Source organism: Oryza glaberrima, chromosome 8, assembly GCF_000147395.1.
Source record: "Oryza glaberrima chromosome 8, OglaRS2, whole genome shotgun sequence".
Taxonomy (NCBI): Eukaryota; Viridiplantae; Streptophyta; class Magnoliopsida; order Poales; family Poaceae; genus Oryza; species Oryza glaberrima.
Genome location: NC_068333.1, coordinates 17986951 through 18004533, shown reverse-complemented (window position 1 = coordinate 18004533; position 17583 = coordinate 17986951). Strand labels below are relative to the sequence as shown.

The following is a 17583-nucleotide window of genomic DNA, read 5'->3' as shown; positions in this document are numbered from 1 at the left end:
ATAATCTTATTTTAGAAGGAAGGGTCTCTACAAAATTAGCTAGTCCGGTCACCAGGATACATGATACACGACGAGTGATGTCGGTCCATACCCGCTGACTACATCTTATACCCCTCCCTGCCCCCCTTTAGCTCTCTCTCTCTCTCTACTGTCACCATTCATTTTTTTGCATGTGTGCCTATGCCACTGACGCAAAAGATCGGCCATGATGATGGCCTCATGATATGGGCACTGCTGCATGGGCACAACTCTCATTTCTCTTTTACAAAGGACAGAGGGCACAGTACAGAGGGGTTGGGACCCAGGGACCAGTTCACTGTGCATGCAACCACCTCTTGGTCTCTTTCTCTCTCTCTCTCTTTTCCTATCTTTGTTCAGTGCTAGCTCTCCTCCTGGATCGATCGACCATGGAAACATACTTTTCTTTTATGCTTACATACACGTGATTTTGATATGAGTTATCCTTATCATCGGATGTACGGTCAGATCAGCCGACAAAAGATGTGGTTTAATATTTTTCTAGCTGTGCTTTTCATCATTAGTTTTTTTATATACTACTGTGTGTGTGTGTGTGTGTGTGTGTACGGGGGAACTCTCTTCAGGAATTGTGATGTTTGGTGTGACATGTGAGCCTCATGAAAAGTGCATTTTTAGAGCTTGTCTAGAAATATTTTTTATGCACGTTATGATGTCATATATTATGTCTAGAAATATTTTAGAGTTAGCGCTAATAAGTATCTCTCTGTTTCTTTTTGTTTGACGCCGGTTAGTTCAAAATTGCATTAATCAATGTCATTCATTTGAAAACAGAGGTAGTACTATGGATGGATGATTTATCATCATTAACATAAATTAGTCTCATCTGCACCAAATTTAGCGCATACTACTTTTATATGACACTAGCTAGGGTATAGAAAAATAAATTTGAGCAAATTTGCACCAAGTTGCAGTGTGAAATCTTAGTCAAACCTCATTGTATGTGAACATTATGATAGGCTTCATATTCCTCCTCATACTGTAAGGATTTTTGATGTTTTTCACGGGAATTAAGGAAATAGGTGAGAAGAAATAGTTTTGTTTTGAGATAAATTTCAACTATGCGTATTTGCATGAGCAGATCTATGTTTGGGCCATACACCTGAGCCCGGCCCACCATGAAATAGGACACATTCCAAACAACATGTTGAAAAAACTAATAATTTCATTCGCAGGCCTTGGGATATGTGGCCCGGGTGGCCTAAAGCCTAGATCCACCTTTGCATGCATGTTACATGCACATGTAGGTTTTTTCTTAAGTAGAAAAAATAGAGTAAATTACGTCCACGGTACATAAACTTGGTAGGTAGGTGCGATCTAGTGTAACAACTTGAAAAATGATCATTTAGATGCAACAACTTGGCTAGTACGTGCATTTTGGTTTAAAAATCAATATTAGACACCACACCTTTTAAACCACGTAGTAAAAAGAGCAGTCGTCGTTGCCAATAATCTAATAAGTATAATGATTGTCAAATAATAATGGTCTACATGTATTGTATTTGCTTGTTTACAATAAAAAATAAAATGTCGATTTGAAACCGAAAAATATAATGATTGTTAAAACTAAGTGCATAAAAATTATTGTAACATAATTTCCAAGCGATTTTATTAGTCAAACATATTCAATTGTACTCATGACCAATAATCTAATAGTTATGCTTATAATAGATCAAACAAAATAGGTTGAATCATTTGTATGTAACAGCGTTTTGACCAAAATGCACTTGATTGCCAAGTTTATGTATCGGTCTGCATATTTTTCAACTTGTTGTACTAAATCACACACACCTGCCAAGTTCTTGTACTATTGATGCAATTTACTAAAAAAATAATAAAACCCTTAATACCTGGAATACACTTTCACAACATCATCATCATCATAAGCCGCGTAGTTCTATGAAGTGGCCGTGATTATCATATCGAACACATTTGAACACAAGAATCCTATTCTAACCAAATCAATAATAAAGGAGGAAGATCGAAACCTTCTAAAAATGGAACAATAAATCATTAAATATGTTAGACCGCGTTAGCATGAATGGTCGTGTTTAGTTCCTCCTCTAATTTTTTTGACGTATACGGACGCACATTTAAAATATTAAACATAAACTAATAATAAAACGATGCACCAGGAGTACTGCAGGAGTACTACAGAGGACCCTTACTCCGTGTTGATGGTGATGGAAATGGCGAATTGAGTGAGAGGTTCCATCGGATTATATATAGATGGGCCACAGTGTATATATTCTTTCTTGATCCTAAAATAAATCATTATAGCATAAGATGTAACATATCTTCAGTACTATGTACGAATCCAGATGGAAGTCCTATCCAAATTTATAGTACGATTTTGTCACATTTCATATTATGTTTGGACCAAACCCAATAAGTATAATGCATGTACCCAATAAAATTTAAAATCTTAATGGTTAAGAGTTATATTTAAACAAAATAATTTGGAAAAGGAAAATTAATTGCATGTATGAATACGCCGATTTTATATTATAAACCGTCGAAAAAAAATAGTTACAACATATATTAGAGGGAGTATGCCGTAAAAATATTGTAAAGCCACATCGTTGAGGCCCCTTGAATGCTTACGTACTTGATGATTCTTCACTATTCAGACAATAACACACAGTGACATGAAGACAGGAGCGATTGAAATTAATGGAATAAGTTCATCAGAGGTCTCTTAACTTGTCAACGAATCCAATTTTCGTCCCTCAATCGAAAAACCAGACACAACGGGTCCCTCAACTGCTAAAACTGGTGCAGATTAGATCCCTTGACGGTTTTGAGGACGGTTTTGGCTGATGTGGCGTCTACGTGGCTGATTTGACTCGATCTTCATCTGACATAGCATTGATGTGGCTCTTACGTGGCAATTTGATCTAAGAAAAATAATAAACCCCGTGGGACTCACATGTCAGTTTCACACGCATTAATAAAAAATGGTGGGGCCGGGGCCCCACATGTCATTCACACCCCCATCTCCCTCTCTTCATCTCTCTCCCCTCTCCTCTCCCCATCTTCCCTCGCTTCATCTCCCGCCGGCGGAGCTTGCACGAGCAGCAGCGAGGGTCGATGTTGGTGCGACGGCAGTACCAGGCCGACAACGCCGTGCCAGGGTGCGACGGCGACATCGACAGCGCCGAGCCGGCAGAGGCGTGGTGACCCGAGGCCAGCGTGACCTCACCATCACGGCCCCTGCCCCCGTTTCCACCGTCCTCCGGGCGGCCCTCCGACCTCGACGGCATCCTCTCCCACCGGCGCCGCCACACGCCGCTCCCTCTCCGTCGCGTCTGAGAGAGAGGAGAGGGGAGAGAATGCAGTCCGGTGGCCGGCGGCCGTCGATAGGCGACACGGCGACGCGTGAGAAGGGGCGACGCGGCAGCGCGGCAACATGGGAGAAGAGGCTACATGGCGGCGGTGGACTCGGCGGGCTCGGCGGCGCAGAGGTGGACTCGGTAGGCTCGGTGCCTCGGCCTGCTCCCGCGCCACCTCCTCCCTCTCCCCGTGTGCTCGCGTCGGCCTCCCCGCCTCCTCCCTCTTTCGCGTGCCCTCACTGCCGGCCTCCTCACCTCTGGCCGGTGGGAAACGGAGGGAGTATATTTCAGGATGAAAATATCAGTAGAAATCTTCTAGAAGTAGCTAGATAGCCTTGGGAGCGATGGAGACTCCGGTGATTGATCTCAAGGGGCTCGCCACTACGACGAGCATCTCGAGAACAAGTTCTACGCCTCCGACCTCGCCAACAACCTCCAGCTGGACAAGGACGACGACGACGACGTCCTCGTCGACGGCAGCGACAACGCCCTAGCCGACCAGGTCGATTGGGACTGGGAGGCCACCTACTTCGTCCAGCACCGCCACAAGAACAACGCCGCCGACTTCCCAGACATCCCACCCCCGGCGAGGGAGTCCCTGGATGCGTACATCACGCAGGCGGTCTCCCTCGCCGAGTTGCTGGCCGGCTGCATCAGCACCAACCTAGGCCTCGGCGACACCGACCGCGTTAGGGACGCCTTTGCTCCGCCGTTCGTCGGCACGCGGGGTGGAGCTAGACGCCGTGGCACTCGGTGATGCCGTGACGGGGTTCTTCCCAGCCACGGTCGACCACGTGGCCGTCGCCGAGGTTGAGCTTGTCCTTTCGCCCTGGTCCACCCCCGGGCTCGACGCCGTCGTGCGTGGCGTGACCCGTCTACCGGCTTGCCCGGAGTCCCATAGAGGAGAAGAAGAGTGATAGAGTGACATGTGGGGCCCACGCGGCCCCCACCATTTTTATTAATGCGTGTGAAACTGACATGTGGGTTCCATGGTGTTTATTGTTTTTCTTAGATCGAATTGCCACGTAAGTTCCACGTCAATGCCACGTCAGATGAAGACCAAGTCAAATTAGCCACGCATGCGCCACGTCAGCCAAAACCGCCGAGGGACCTAATCTGCACCGGTTTTGATAGTTGAGGGACCTGTTGTGTCTGGTTTTTCGGTTGAGAGATGAAAATCAGATTCATTAACAAGTTAAGGATCTCAAATTAACTTATTCCGAAATTAATTAACAGCACGAAACTACCGGCCCAGAATGAATAAATACTACAAGGCATATTGGGCCCAACCGGCCTCTTCAATTCGGTCCAATTCAATTCCCCAGAGCCCACGAATCCTGTTCATTGCTGGGCCGTATAGGCCCTGGATCCTTTTGACCCGTGTACCGAACAAAGCCCACGAATTTCTCGCGCACGCCTTCGTCGCCGGCGAAACAGCCGAGTCGGTCGACTCGTACTCCTGTTCATATACCAATTCCAATTCCAATTCCATTGCTGGAGAAATCACTACAGATCAGTGGATCGGCCGCGCGATCTGCTACATCGCCGCCGGCCACAATCCAAATTCCGTAATAATGGAGTTACCGCCGCCGCCGCCGCCGCCGGCAGCCGGCCGCGACTGGTCCGACCTGCCGGCCGACATGGTAGACACCGTCCTCTGCAAGCTCGAGCTCCCCGATTTCATCCGCACCGCCGCCGTCTGCACGTGCTGGCGCGCCCCCGCCCTCGACCTCCGCCGCCGTGGCGTCTACTCGTTCCATCGAACCCCCTGCCTCCTGTACATCCCCGCCGCCGCCGCCGCCAATGGCGGCAGCAGCACGCGCTCCGCCGAGCTCTACTGCCTCGCCGACGAGAGGCCCTACACGGTGACCCTCCCGGACCCGCCGATCGCGGAGCGCAGCATCGTGGGGTCGTCGCACGGGTGGCTGGTCACCGCCGACGCCCTCTCGGAGCTGCACCTCCTGAACCCGGTCACCCGTGAGCAGATCGAGCTGCCGCCCATCGCCACGCTGGAGCAGGTGAGGCCCATCCTCGAAGCCGCCGGCGACGGCGGCGACCTCCGCGGGTACGAAGTCTCCTTCTACGACGGCGACATGAGGGAGTACCGAGCTCCCGGCATCTACCGGCCCGACGAGCTCCGCGACCTGCTCAACATCAAGGCCATCCTGTCGTGCGACCCGTCGTCGTCGTCGTCACGCCGCCGCGGCGGCGAAGGAGGAGAAGATGGATGCGGCGGCTGCATCGTGCTGCTCATCTACCATGTCTACCAGCAGCCGTCGTTCGCGAGGGTCGGGGACGACAAGCAGTGGCACTGGATCACCACCTCCTCCTACTACAGGTCTCCCTACTCCGACATCGCCTACCGCGACGGCGCCTTCTACGCCATGAACCTCCTAGGCGGGATCCACCGCTACGACATCCACCATTCCCGCGCCACGCGCACGGTGGTTCTCGCCGACACGCTGGGGTACACGCTGCACCACGCGTACATGGCCTGGACGCCGTCGTCCGGGGACGTGTTGCAGGCAGGGTTTTAAATCTCTCGCTATAATTGTTTGAGAAGGGTTATAACTATTTACTCTCATGTGCAATTTAGGGACGTAGATTCAGTGATATTTTTTGTGACATTGAGTCACTGACATGTGGGACCCACATGTGCCTGGACCCACGTGGGTTCAACATGTTAATGACTCAATGCCACGGGGAATGTCACCGGAGCAATGTCACCGAATCCCAATCCGCAATTTAGCCGTTATAACTTCATTTAGCCCACTATAGCTGTTTGAGAAGCTAACTGTTAAATGACTTAGGTCGCTATTTAAAATATTGGTCGTTGCAGGTCTGGAGGTTGACGCATTTGCCAGAAGACGAGGAGGATGAAGAACTGCGTACGGTTGGATTCCATGTATACAAGGTTGACTTCGACAGCCAAGATGTCGTGCCTATCGATTCCTTGGGAGATGAGGCATTGTTCATTGGGCATAATGGCACCCTTTGTCTTTCCACCAAGGATTACCCTGCCCTGCTGCCAAATCACGTCTATTTTACCGACGATGATGAGTACTAGATGATGGGGCGCGCCGCCTGTACACAATTGTGCTACAGTAACCAGAAACATGCAGATTTCATATATTACACATTTATACAAGGCTAGAGATGAAGGATCATTCACTAATTTGTACTTGACTTGTTGAAAAACATGTACATACAAAGCCAATATATACATACAATACAATGCCAACAACAGTGGTATCATTATTAGTTAAATCCAGTTAGCTGCGAGTACTCTTTAGATGAGAGTCTCCTTGTTGAGTATTTGCCATGATTTATTTGACCTGTACGACAGGAAAAATAGTTCAGCTCTAAAATAACACATGCAAATTGAAGGATAAAAATAAGTGCATAACACAAATATCATACCATTGGAGCCTCCTTGTGGCTGCTCAGTTTCTTCAGTATTAAACACTTCAATCTAACAAGAAAATGCAGCCAAGCTAATTTTTATTTAAATCACATTTACTCAACCTCAAAAGTTGTTTTTTAACCAGAGTTTCTTTTTTACACTAAAAGCTCATGCCCCAATAGTTTTTTTCCTTAAATAACTATGTATTTAGATTTGCGAAAAAGAATAATAATAAACCCATTGCACCAGTGTTACATTGGCTACATAAGTTTGTAAAATGAAAATGCACTTGCATATCCCGAAGGTTTATACAAGCTGTTCTCTGCACAATTCCAGCAATCAACATTTTCTCTAATTTCACCACAACTCCACCACGCGAATGCCAGAATTATCATCTTCAAATATCAGTAAGCGGCCAACACGTGTGTATGTGCTTGCTCCAAGCATTACATAGAAAAATCTCAGTTAAAATTCTTACAACAAAACCACTCATCTTTTTTAGTAAAGTCAACCAGAGACCATAATTGTGGTTTTACATCTAAACCTAACTTCGTTTGCGAATTTTCTTTGCGACTACTTTTTTCCCCTTGTCATGCACCAGTCTTTTTTCCCTGACAGGTGGTTCCTCTTTCAAAAGCAAAATAACTTAATGATACCTACATTGACATACTGCCAGAATCCTTTCTGATGGTACTAACCCTGTCCAACAGGACCAACCCATACTCCCATTTATACAAAATAACCCTTTCTGCATCTCTATCAGTGTGGCACATTTACACTAACAACATGAGCCTAAACCGAACGCCCAACATCAATCTTGGCAATTGGCATGACCCTATGGGTGACGAACAACCAACACTTCGCTTTCCTGTAGGTAACCCAGAAAATTTGATAATACAGTTTGCGAGAGCATTCTTCCCAATCTAGCCAATCCAAAGCAAACCCGTAAATCACCGTTCGATTAAAATCGAGTAAATGAGAATTTAATTTAATCCGTTGGTGTTCGAGAGTGGTCCTTGCAAGAGTGGAGAAATATCCTTGCAAGAGTGGTCCTTTCTAACAACAGTGCTGGCACACAGACCGCATAATAGTATAAATGACGACTGGGGTCGACTGGGGTTAGAAACAGAGAGCCACACCTATCCTGCCATCACTCCATAGTGGGCTATAGGAAATCATCTCTATTTTCGACAACAAATACTATGCTATTCTAAGCTCATAGCTTCAGTTTTAAAAGACAAATAGCTGAATATAATTATGGAAACTACAATAATTCCATCAAGATAGCTATCGCAAAAGGCCTAAATGAGTAAAATACAAATAAAAAGCTATACCTCACCATAGAGAATGATAATAGGGAAAGGAAAGAAAAAAAAATCCTGCAGACAAATATACACCATATCAGCATACAACCCATAATTGACCATACTAACCATTCAATGATCTACCAGCTAAGAGCATTAAAATTGTAGAGAAGGATGTAATCCATCTGATCCAATGATCTATTGTCTGATAACATTAGAAATGAGACTAACCCATGAGTGCAATGAGGTAACCCAGCGACTACTTTCAAGATTAGTGCAGATAAGAGATAATAGACCCAGAGTTTTTTTTTCCTTCTTAAGAAAATCAGACCTTAGCTCCCTGATGACAGTAGTAAGAGTCAGTAAGCTGCGATTTGTATGGCAGCCTTCTTTCAGTCTTGCGCCAACTGCATGTGTTTGTGCAGCTTGTTCACTTCCAGCAAGGTCAACAAAATCCTGTGAAAAAGCAACCCAAATTATTGAGATTCAAAAACCAGCATGTACACCATTTCAAAATGAGGATAGTTATATCAAGTGATACAACGCGATACTACAGATTTGTGTTTATTACATGGGAATGCAGTGAGAGTAAAAGAACTCTAGAATTTAGATTGATATGAAATTAAGCATGAAGGGTAAGAAATTTACAGGATAATTAACTAATAATTATCCTTTACTTTTTCCTCCACTAAGGCAAAGAAAATGTGTGTAAATCAAATTGACTGTCACTGTGAAAATGATATTCTGTTAGTCGAAAACGCTAAATAAAATACAGTAGCAATGCAAAAGTAAACATCTTTCATCGCTTGAGTTGAAGATGGGTATATGTGACCATTATTAGCATCAAAAGTGTAAAACAATGACTGGAACCAAAAATGGATGAAAGAACGTATATGGTCTGACAGCACCTAATAAGATGAACCTATACCTGATGCCCCACCATTAGCCTAACAATCAGGATAGATGATTGGCAATGCGGCGATGCCCCGCTGAAAAATTTCATGTTTTTTTCTTCAAAGCAATCAATAAGTCAAGCTACTACTATAATATGTAATTTTTTTCTAGGTATAATAGCAAAACAGTCGAGATCTTCCTGTGAAGTTTTCATCCTATAATATGTATGAAGGAAAAATCAGATTGATAGTGAGATGTTGCCATATTAGTTTTCTTATGATAAATCACAAAACGGTATATAGATATATGCCCATCTTTAATAAAAAAAAGGCCGCTAATCAAGTTTATTGTTCTCAAAAGAATCGAAAAAGGAAAGGAAATGGAAGAAATGATACTGAAGTAACCCACCATATAGTGAACAGATAGAATGATCGCAAATAAATTCTAGGTATCAAGAATGGTTGCTAGATGCTGATTTGAAATTAAATAGTTGGCTATGTTACTATAGAAATGGTATGCAGTCACATGGTGACTGGTAAGAATTGAAATTTATAGGAAATAGACAATTTGAGGAATCGAAGAAACCAAGAAAAATGGTAGCAACTAACAAACTATAGGAACGGAAACTTATAGATTAACAGTTTAATCATTTAATATGTACACCTAAGTTTAATTTCCTCGACGGAAGATATTCTCAAAGCACCTTGCTTAACTTCTAGAAAGCATAATTTGAACAATATAACTAATCATACATGGCACTGAGTTCATGATTAAAGTAAACATAATTTTGTGGCATGTATATAAAGGCCAAAAATACCTGTCTACAGTCGCAGAGAAAGTCCTCTTAGAAGAAACCGGATCTGGTCCATAGTGAGGCCAATCTGGCAATCGCTGGTCTTCCACGCTTGCTCCTTTTGCTACTGCCTTGAGCGGTTGAGAGAGTACACATAGCTGATGAATCAGCAACAACGGCTTAGCATTGAGTAGCTGGAGATGACCGAGCTTTTACACAAGTAATTAACGCATGCCTCAGTGAGTAATATGTTTATCTATCATTTCGTTGAATCGCTTTCTGTTGCTGATGTTCATAACATATGGTTGAATCAAGCTAAATATATTGCTCTCTTAGATACATTACTGTGAGTGGAATAATAATAAGGGTCCCTAATAATAATGTTAAGTTTGAATTAGTTGCTTGCTTTACTGCTTTTAGTTTAATCAATCCATGCCACCTAAATTGAAATATTCACTTTCTTGTACCTATATGATTTAGATAAACCTGTACACTTAGTTATTGTTTTTGTGAGAATTACTAACAGAAGATGGTGGGGATTTGAAAATTATCAGACTTGATCAATACGATCTTTCATGTCCAAGGGGCATATAACGACATACCAAATTAATCTGGACACCTCTGGTTAGATTTAAAATCATTTGCTCTACAGTTGCTACATATAATTAATTTGCATGTATCATAAAGGAGATTTCATTTGGTCTTTTTCCAAAAACAAACAGGAATGCAGTGCACATAAAATTATCTAAACCTGCAAAATTTCAATTTCAAATTCCATTGTATTAAGATCCAATGCCAGATTGATTCGTGTTAGAAAACCGGCCCCGAAATCACATCGGAAACCAAACGCGGAAGAAATGCCATAGGAGATCCAAACACGACGACGACACCGAGGCACGATATTTGATAACGGAGTTCAGCCGAGGCCTACATCTCCGGGGCACTTATTACGGGCGCTCCTCCCTGATCCAGCATATTACAGCGTATCAGAGTTATAACGACTCACAGCCGGTCGCCGCCGGCAGTCGCTCCCTCTCGCTATGCTAAGTCGCCATTGTCGTCATGCGGTTACAACAGGCATGTCCCTCTATTTACGAGAGATCCTAGGATAGAGTCCGACTCTTACTTTACTCCTAATACCTATTACAACTCCAAGTCCTAAACTGTAACCGACTACATATACATATTCGACACAAACTCTAACAAACTCCACCTTGGTGAATATGACACGCCAACCTGAATTTGTACCATGCGCGAATCTCCATGCACCCGGACTTGAGTTGATCATTTCGCCGCTCACGTCGAGCTGCCCCGATAAGCCTCCACCAGGCTCACCATAAACAAGAGACTTCGCTATTCCTGCAACTTCTCCCTCTTGACTCCACCTGCAACAGTACTCCACCTTCTCTCATATCACCACAGTCGTCTTTGCAAGCGAAATTGAATTTCTTCCTAGCTATCCCATCATAGACTCCCCGAAGACCATGTTCAACTTCATCTACCGTCTTAAGTTTGACTTGATCTAATCCATGGCCAGATAACCGATGTTATCACCAGATAGATAAATCAAACTCACCAGACTTGAAGAACTGAACCTTTTCTTCCTTATCGTCTTATGAACCGAGCTAATAAATCCAATATCCTCGCTTTCCCGCATCCGTAGACTGAATATGCGATAATTTGAGAAAATACATTGTTGCCATAAATCACCCGAAGAAATTACCACCATAGCGTTTACTCTTCTCCTTCAGTGACGCAGATTCCCTATATCCCTATCATGCACACCCCGCAGATTCTGGATATATCTTATACTGTCAAACAGCCCGTTGACGCCCTCAACGATTTTCACCCGCTGTTGCCCGGGATTTTCTGGTTAGCTATGGCTGCTCCGCCAAGTCACTTTAAACTTTAACACGTTTCTGCTCCCGTAATATACTATATGCATCCATCCCCTTTGCATATTACCGCGGCCCCACAAGATCAGCACGATCAGCTGAATGCGTATACAAGCATAGTTACGATCAACAGCCATCCAACATCTCCACGTATGCATGAGTCTTGTCTTGGCCAAATCAATGCATCTCGAAAATAATGTTGCATGCAGCCCTACTCAGCTTCTTCACGTGCAAGCCATCTGACCGAACCACCATGTAGCAGCCGTCAGCTCGCCATCCCCTCTCGCCGGAGACAGCCTGCGTCAAGTTCCGCTAGCACCTCCACGCCGACCGCACCAAAGCCACGTGTTCCTGCCGCCTGCCTGACGCCGCAAATCATCGCCACCAAGAAATCCAATTCCGATCTCTTTTTGCTTTGATAATTTGCACGATTGCAATCTTGCAATCCCGTGGATATCCTCCTTGCTGACGTATTACTATGGCATTGTATCCGATTTTGACTGCAAACCGAATCCATATCCACCACCTCCTTGTGTCAGACTTGGTCCCTGACTTAGCTTCGGTTCTAGACCGAGTTCCGGAAGGACTCAATGGTCCGAGTCGCTGTCCATCTCTGCCCGCACACACAAAGTCAATCTCTTGCATGCTCCCGCTACATCCAGGCCCGCAATGGTCTCTCCTGACCACCAGCCTCACGTACACACTACGATCTCCCACACTGCCCACAAGATATTCCGGCCAACTCCGTCGACGACTAACACCGCCGATTTCTAACCATCTCTATAACTGTGAATAGTCCAGTCGCTTGTACAAACCATTGTAGCATCATGCACCACCTCGTCATCAACACAACTCCATCAGCACCACGGATCCACCCGCTCCGACTTCCGATTAACAACCCGTCAATCTAGCCGCGAGCCGAAGCCGACAAATCACATGCCGTCTTCTCAGCCACCGAATGACCCGAGTGCTACGTCTAGCCATCTCCCTGTCGAACGCAGCTCATCGAAAGGCCCAGGCCACCCCGCCCAGAGTGTTCGATTCCACTGATCGAGAACGCCGATCTCCTCCAGCTTCAATCAACCCCGAGCGTGTGGCCACACGTCTCCCTGTTGAGAGTAGCTCACCGGAAAGTTTGAGCCACCCGCCCGAAGTGTCCGACCCACCGATTAGATCGCCAATCGCTTCTGCCGCCATCAACCCGAGCACCACGTCTGGTCATCTCCCTGTTGATTGCAGCCATCGAACGGTTCAGACCGCCGCCTGAAGTGTCCGATTCCATCGACCAAATTCCGTTGATCGCCGCTGTGCTCCACCTTGCGTTCATGTCCGTCCCTAGACACCCTGTGCGGTCGTCGCGGCGTGGAGCACCTCCCTCGCACCTCTACCATGAATCTTCCGCAGGCTCTAATACCACTTCTTAGAAAACCGGCCCCGAAATCACATTGGAAACCAAACGCGGAAGAAACGCCATAGGAGATCCAAACACGACGACGACACCGAGGCACGATATTTGATAACGGAGTTCAGCCGAGGCTTACATTTCCGGGGCACTGGTTACGGGCGCTCCTCCCCGATCCAGCATATTACAGCGTATCAGAGTTACAACGACTCACAGCCGGTCGCCGCCGGCAGCCGCTCCCTCTCGCTATGCTAAGTCGCCATTGTCGTCATGCGGTTACAACAGGCACGTCCCTCTATTTATGAGAGATCCTAGGATAGAGTCCGACTCTTACTCTACTCCTAATACCTATTACAACTCTAAGTCCTAAACTGTAACCGACTACGTATATATATATTCGACACAAACTCTAACAATTCGCTGTCATTTTTGTTTATTGATGCCATTGAGGACGAGTATGAAACTAATATTTTTTATACTTACTTAATTTTCAGCGCGCAACATACTACACACAAGGTTTGCTTGAATGTTTCAAACACTGTAACATGGCAAATTTGCTACCGAAGTACCGGTTCATGGGACACCAAAACAGTCACATACCAAAGAATAGGTAAAAACATTACAAAATTAGATTTCGGTAACTACCATATTAATGGGACAATTTCGTTCTTGCCCTTACTTTGGTGCCAATGTTGATTTTGCCACTGTTTTTTAGGGTTTTCGTTTTTACCCCTACTTTTTTAAAATGAATCATCTGTTTGCCCATGTTCCATTAATTCTTGCTAATGGTGTTAAATGTGGAGGGTAAAAAGAGAAGTATACCCTTAGATATTTTTCCGTACTTTTGACATAATCAAAATACAAATCTATTGATGCCATACTATAGCAGTAATTTAATTTGTCAAAAATTTGTGAAAGTTTGCCAAAATTTGGGTCAAATTTGAATGTGGTGTGCAAAAGTACCGAAAAATATATAAGGTTATACTTGTCCTTTTTACCCCCACATTTAACACCGTTAGCAAGAATTAACAGAATAGGGGCAAACGACTGTTTAGTTTAAAAAAAAAGTAGGGGCAAAAACGAAAACCCTAAAAAACTGGGGCAAAATCAATATTGGATATCGAAGTAGGGGCAAGAACGAAATTGCCCCTTCATTAATATGCAGATGAGTGGCTCATATTCCATCATGTAGCTCAACTCACAACAGCCAATTGGATTTGAGGGCTGTTAGATTGGACTATTGGAGGAATGTTTACAAGGAAGGTTACCATACAGTACAAAGTTATATATTTAAAGAGGGTATGCAGGATATCAGTATTTGAGTTATAATAGAGAGAAATGCACAATACTTTTTTGGAACAGGTCCAATCCCTGGAAGAAATATGCCTATTATTAATATAATCAAGTTTATCTCTATTATTGCCTCTAAAGAACAGGGAAAACATCTATCGAAAGGGCCCAAAAATGACTCAGATGCAAGCAGCTATTAAGTCACCTACTCTTTAGTAGGTGCTGCAGATGTCTCCTCCGGTGGTGATTCATCAGCAGGTGTGGCTTTTATGCTGATGTCGTCTTGGCTTTCAGGATCATGCTGACATACAAACCCAATATATATATATATATATATATATATATATATATATATATGGAAAAATCCCTTAAGGTGATATGTAGCAGTAGAATTCTTAGTACTTTATAATAATGAAGCTAAATTATACCTGCTCAACAGATGACTCACTTTCTTGTGTGTGATTCTCATGGCTCATGCCATGTCCATTATGATGTGCAGCTACCTGTATTCATCATAAAAAACAAAATAATATAAATATCTCTTTATGGCAGTGAGCTACCTAGTTGTGCAGTAAGTTCCTACGATTCATAAGTGAGGAACTGAGGATTAGTATAGCATAGTAGCATACGTTACCACAGTGATGATCATTTTTATGTTCTTTATGACTAACCGTTCCTTGTAAATTGTGGTAAAAAAATTATAAATAGCATTGATGAAACATCCAGTCGCTACGATACATGGGGACTATCCGTTCTTGATGTATGTATGTATGTATGCATATGGTATCTCTGATAAGAAGGCAGTTAAGGGTTCAGATCGTCTAGCCCAAAACCTAAAATGAAGCCAACAAATTTGAGGCTTTAAGTGCCACCAAGAAACTTAAGGCTCTGCACAATTATGACATAAATCATGTACTTTTCGATAAACCATTGTTACTAAACTCTGTAGAACATTGATTTATCCTCTTATGTGAATCATTCTGTGATAAAAATGCATTGAAACCATTGGAAGGATGGTAGTTATCTCCCAAAGCATAGTAATTTCATGAACACATAGCTGCACCCTATTAGACGTGTCAACATGCTAACACCAACTCAACTCAATTTATAAGATATTAAAGGTGAGGATGATGAGTTCATCAGACAAAGGTAAATATGGCAATCTAACAGATACTATATAGAAAGAATGATAACCTTGCTCTCATCACAGTTTCATGATTTTCCTGAGAATCTACCTCCTGAGACGCATCTGACGCTTTCTATACATGCCACAAAATGATGTAGATGCAGACTCAGCGGCGTGAACGTTGACTGACCTTCTCACAGTTGGGGGATCAGGCAGAGTGTCGGGGGGAGACAGACGTGACAGTGCAGGAGTACCTTGAGGGTTACCTGGGTACCTAAAACTGCCATAACAAGTGTTTTTGTCACAGAGAACAGGGAAAACTGCCATAGCAAGTTTTTGTCACAGAGAACAAACGGAGAAAGATTCAATTCTATTATCATTACCCTCTATTCTGGAACCAGACCTTGATCTGCTTCGGCTCAATGTTAGCAAGTATCGGGCACTCACACAGCAGTTGTTGCCTGCGCGCGGAGGTTGGCTTGGGGCAATCGGTATACACCCGCTCAAGCGCCTCCACCTGCTCAGGCGTGTAGTGCACATATTTACAGGAGTCCATCCCGGAAACCTTATCAAAGCCACCTCCATCACTGCTATGAAAACTGAAATCGGGAGTTTACCTCAAGTGGATCAGTCCCCCCTTCAAGCTCGACCATAACAGGAGCATTCATGCTGCATAACAATAGATAAGCTCGAATTTTACTTAATTGATATGATTAATTAACTTAATTGATGATATACAGATTACATTTTATAAAAGCATACCTTATCTGCAAGGCACGTGTACCAAGGATGCGTACACGCTCGTATTTTGTCATATACTTTGATGTTTTCCATGGGCGAGCCGTCTTTTCTTGCTCCCTGTCATCTTCAGCCCCAACCACGTCATCCACAGCATCCTCATTGTTATTCTCAGGCTCTTCCTCAGCTCCTTCCAGTTCAGAAAAGGTAAATAAGCCATAGCTCTTCCTGATAAAGTAAAGTCCAGAAATAAATAACAAAGCAGCAGCTCTGTACCTCAATCTCAGGTTCTGGGGGCTCATCCTCGTACCTATAAGAAAAGGAAAGGCATCTTTAGTTCATAAATAAATCCATAAAATACTAAAATGATTCTGCAGCTATATATAATAAATTATGCTAAGCATAACCAAAAAAAAAGAACATAACAATAAGCAAAGATAGGCATTTTTCATGCAACATATCTACAATGCCTCATCAAGCTAGACATGAACTTAAAACTATACTTCCTCAGTTCTATATTGGTCATCATATACGTTGAAAAAGCTAACTGTAAAAAGCAACCAGCACCTTGAAAACAACTCCATTTTTTTTGAGCCATTAATTAAAATAGCTGGGACCAATCCTTAATTGATACAAAAGATGTGGATTATACTTAAGCCAAGAAACATCATCATCTTATCCCAACAAACATATATCATAATGTGCATTCTCATTCCAGAAGGATGCTGGGTGAGCTAAACTCAAGAGTCCATCTAATGGCTAGGAATGCTCAAACCCCACATAATTCATGGACACCTGGTCACCCAGAGGCATAATTTCTTACATTCTGTATGAAACCTGATTGCTGACAAACCTGGCAACAGCTGCACCATTTAGCAATCCCATTAAAGACTAAGAAAAAATCCACCTTTTAACAAGCACACAAGCAATCAAGCATGGGATTTACCGAAGAATCAATGAAGTCACCCGATCAGCAGCCAAACATCAGAATGGGACATGATTTGAGAAAGAGAGAGAAGAACGATGTGTCAATCAAGCTCAAAGACCCATCCATCTCACAATAGACGAAATATTCGCCTAAAGAAAAACTCCGTAATGCCACCAACCCAGCAGGTAGGGGCTCCCTTGAGAAAGGAGAGCTCCCCCCACGAATCGCCCCTACCAATCAACGTGCCCGCAACCCACCCACGAAGATACCGGGCTCCCTTCTACCCCCCCCCCCCCCCTCTCCGCCCACGCCCCCGAACGCGATCGGTGACACCAGCAAACCCTAGGTTGGTGCGAAATTGTAACGGCGGAAGCGAGCGAGGGAGGGTGGGGGAGAGGCGAACCCCATATCCATGTCGTTGTAGTCGTCCTCCGCCATGGTG

The 17583-nt window shown here is 44.0% G+C and overlaps 1 protein-coding gene across 1 annotated transcript; it reads left to right on the top strand.

Moving 5' to 3' along the window:
- Nucleotides 1–5008: 5008 nt before the first annotated feature.
- Nucleotides 5009–6435, top strand: LOC127783093 (probable F-box protein At1g65740). Its single transcript, XM_052310354.1, has 3 exons — nucleotides 5009–5527; nucleotides 5639–5893; nucleotides 6208–6435. The coding sequence occupies exons 1-3, from the start codon at nucleotides 5009–5011 to the stop codon at nucleotides 6433–6435; spliced, it is 1002 nt and encodes a 333-aa protein (XP_052166314.1).
- Nucleotides 6436–17583: the final 11148 nt, after the last annotated feature.

Coding starts and splice junctions, on each gene's coding strand:
- LOC127783093 (XM_052310354.1), top strand. CDS start 5,009: ATGGTAGACACCGTCCTCTGCAAGCTCGAGCTCCCCGATTTCATCCGC. Junction 5,528..5,638: donor GCGACCTGCTCAACATCAAG/GCCATCCTGTCG, acceptor CATGTCTACCAG/CAGCCGTCGTTCGCGAGGGT. Junction 5,894..6,207: donor CGTCCGGGGACGTGTTGCAG/GCAGGGTTTTAA, acceptor TGGTCGTTGCAG/GTCTGGAGGTTGACGCATTT.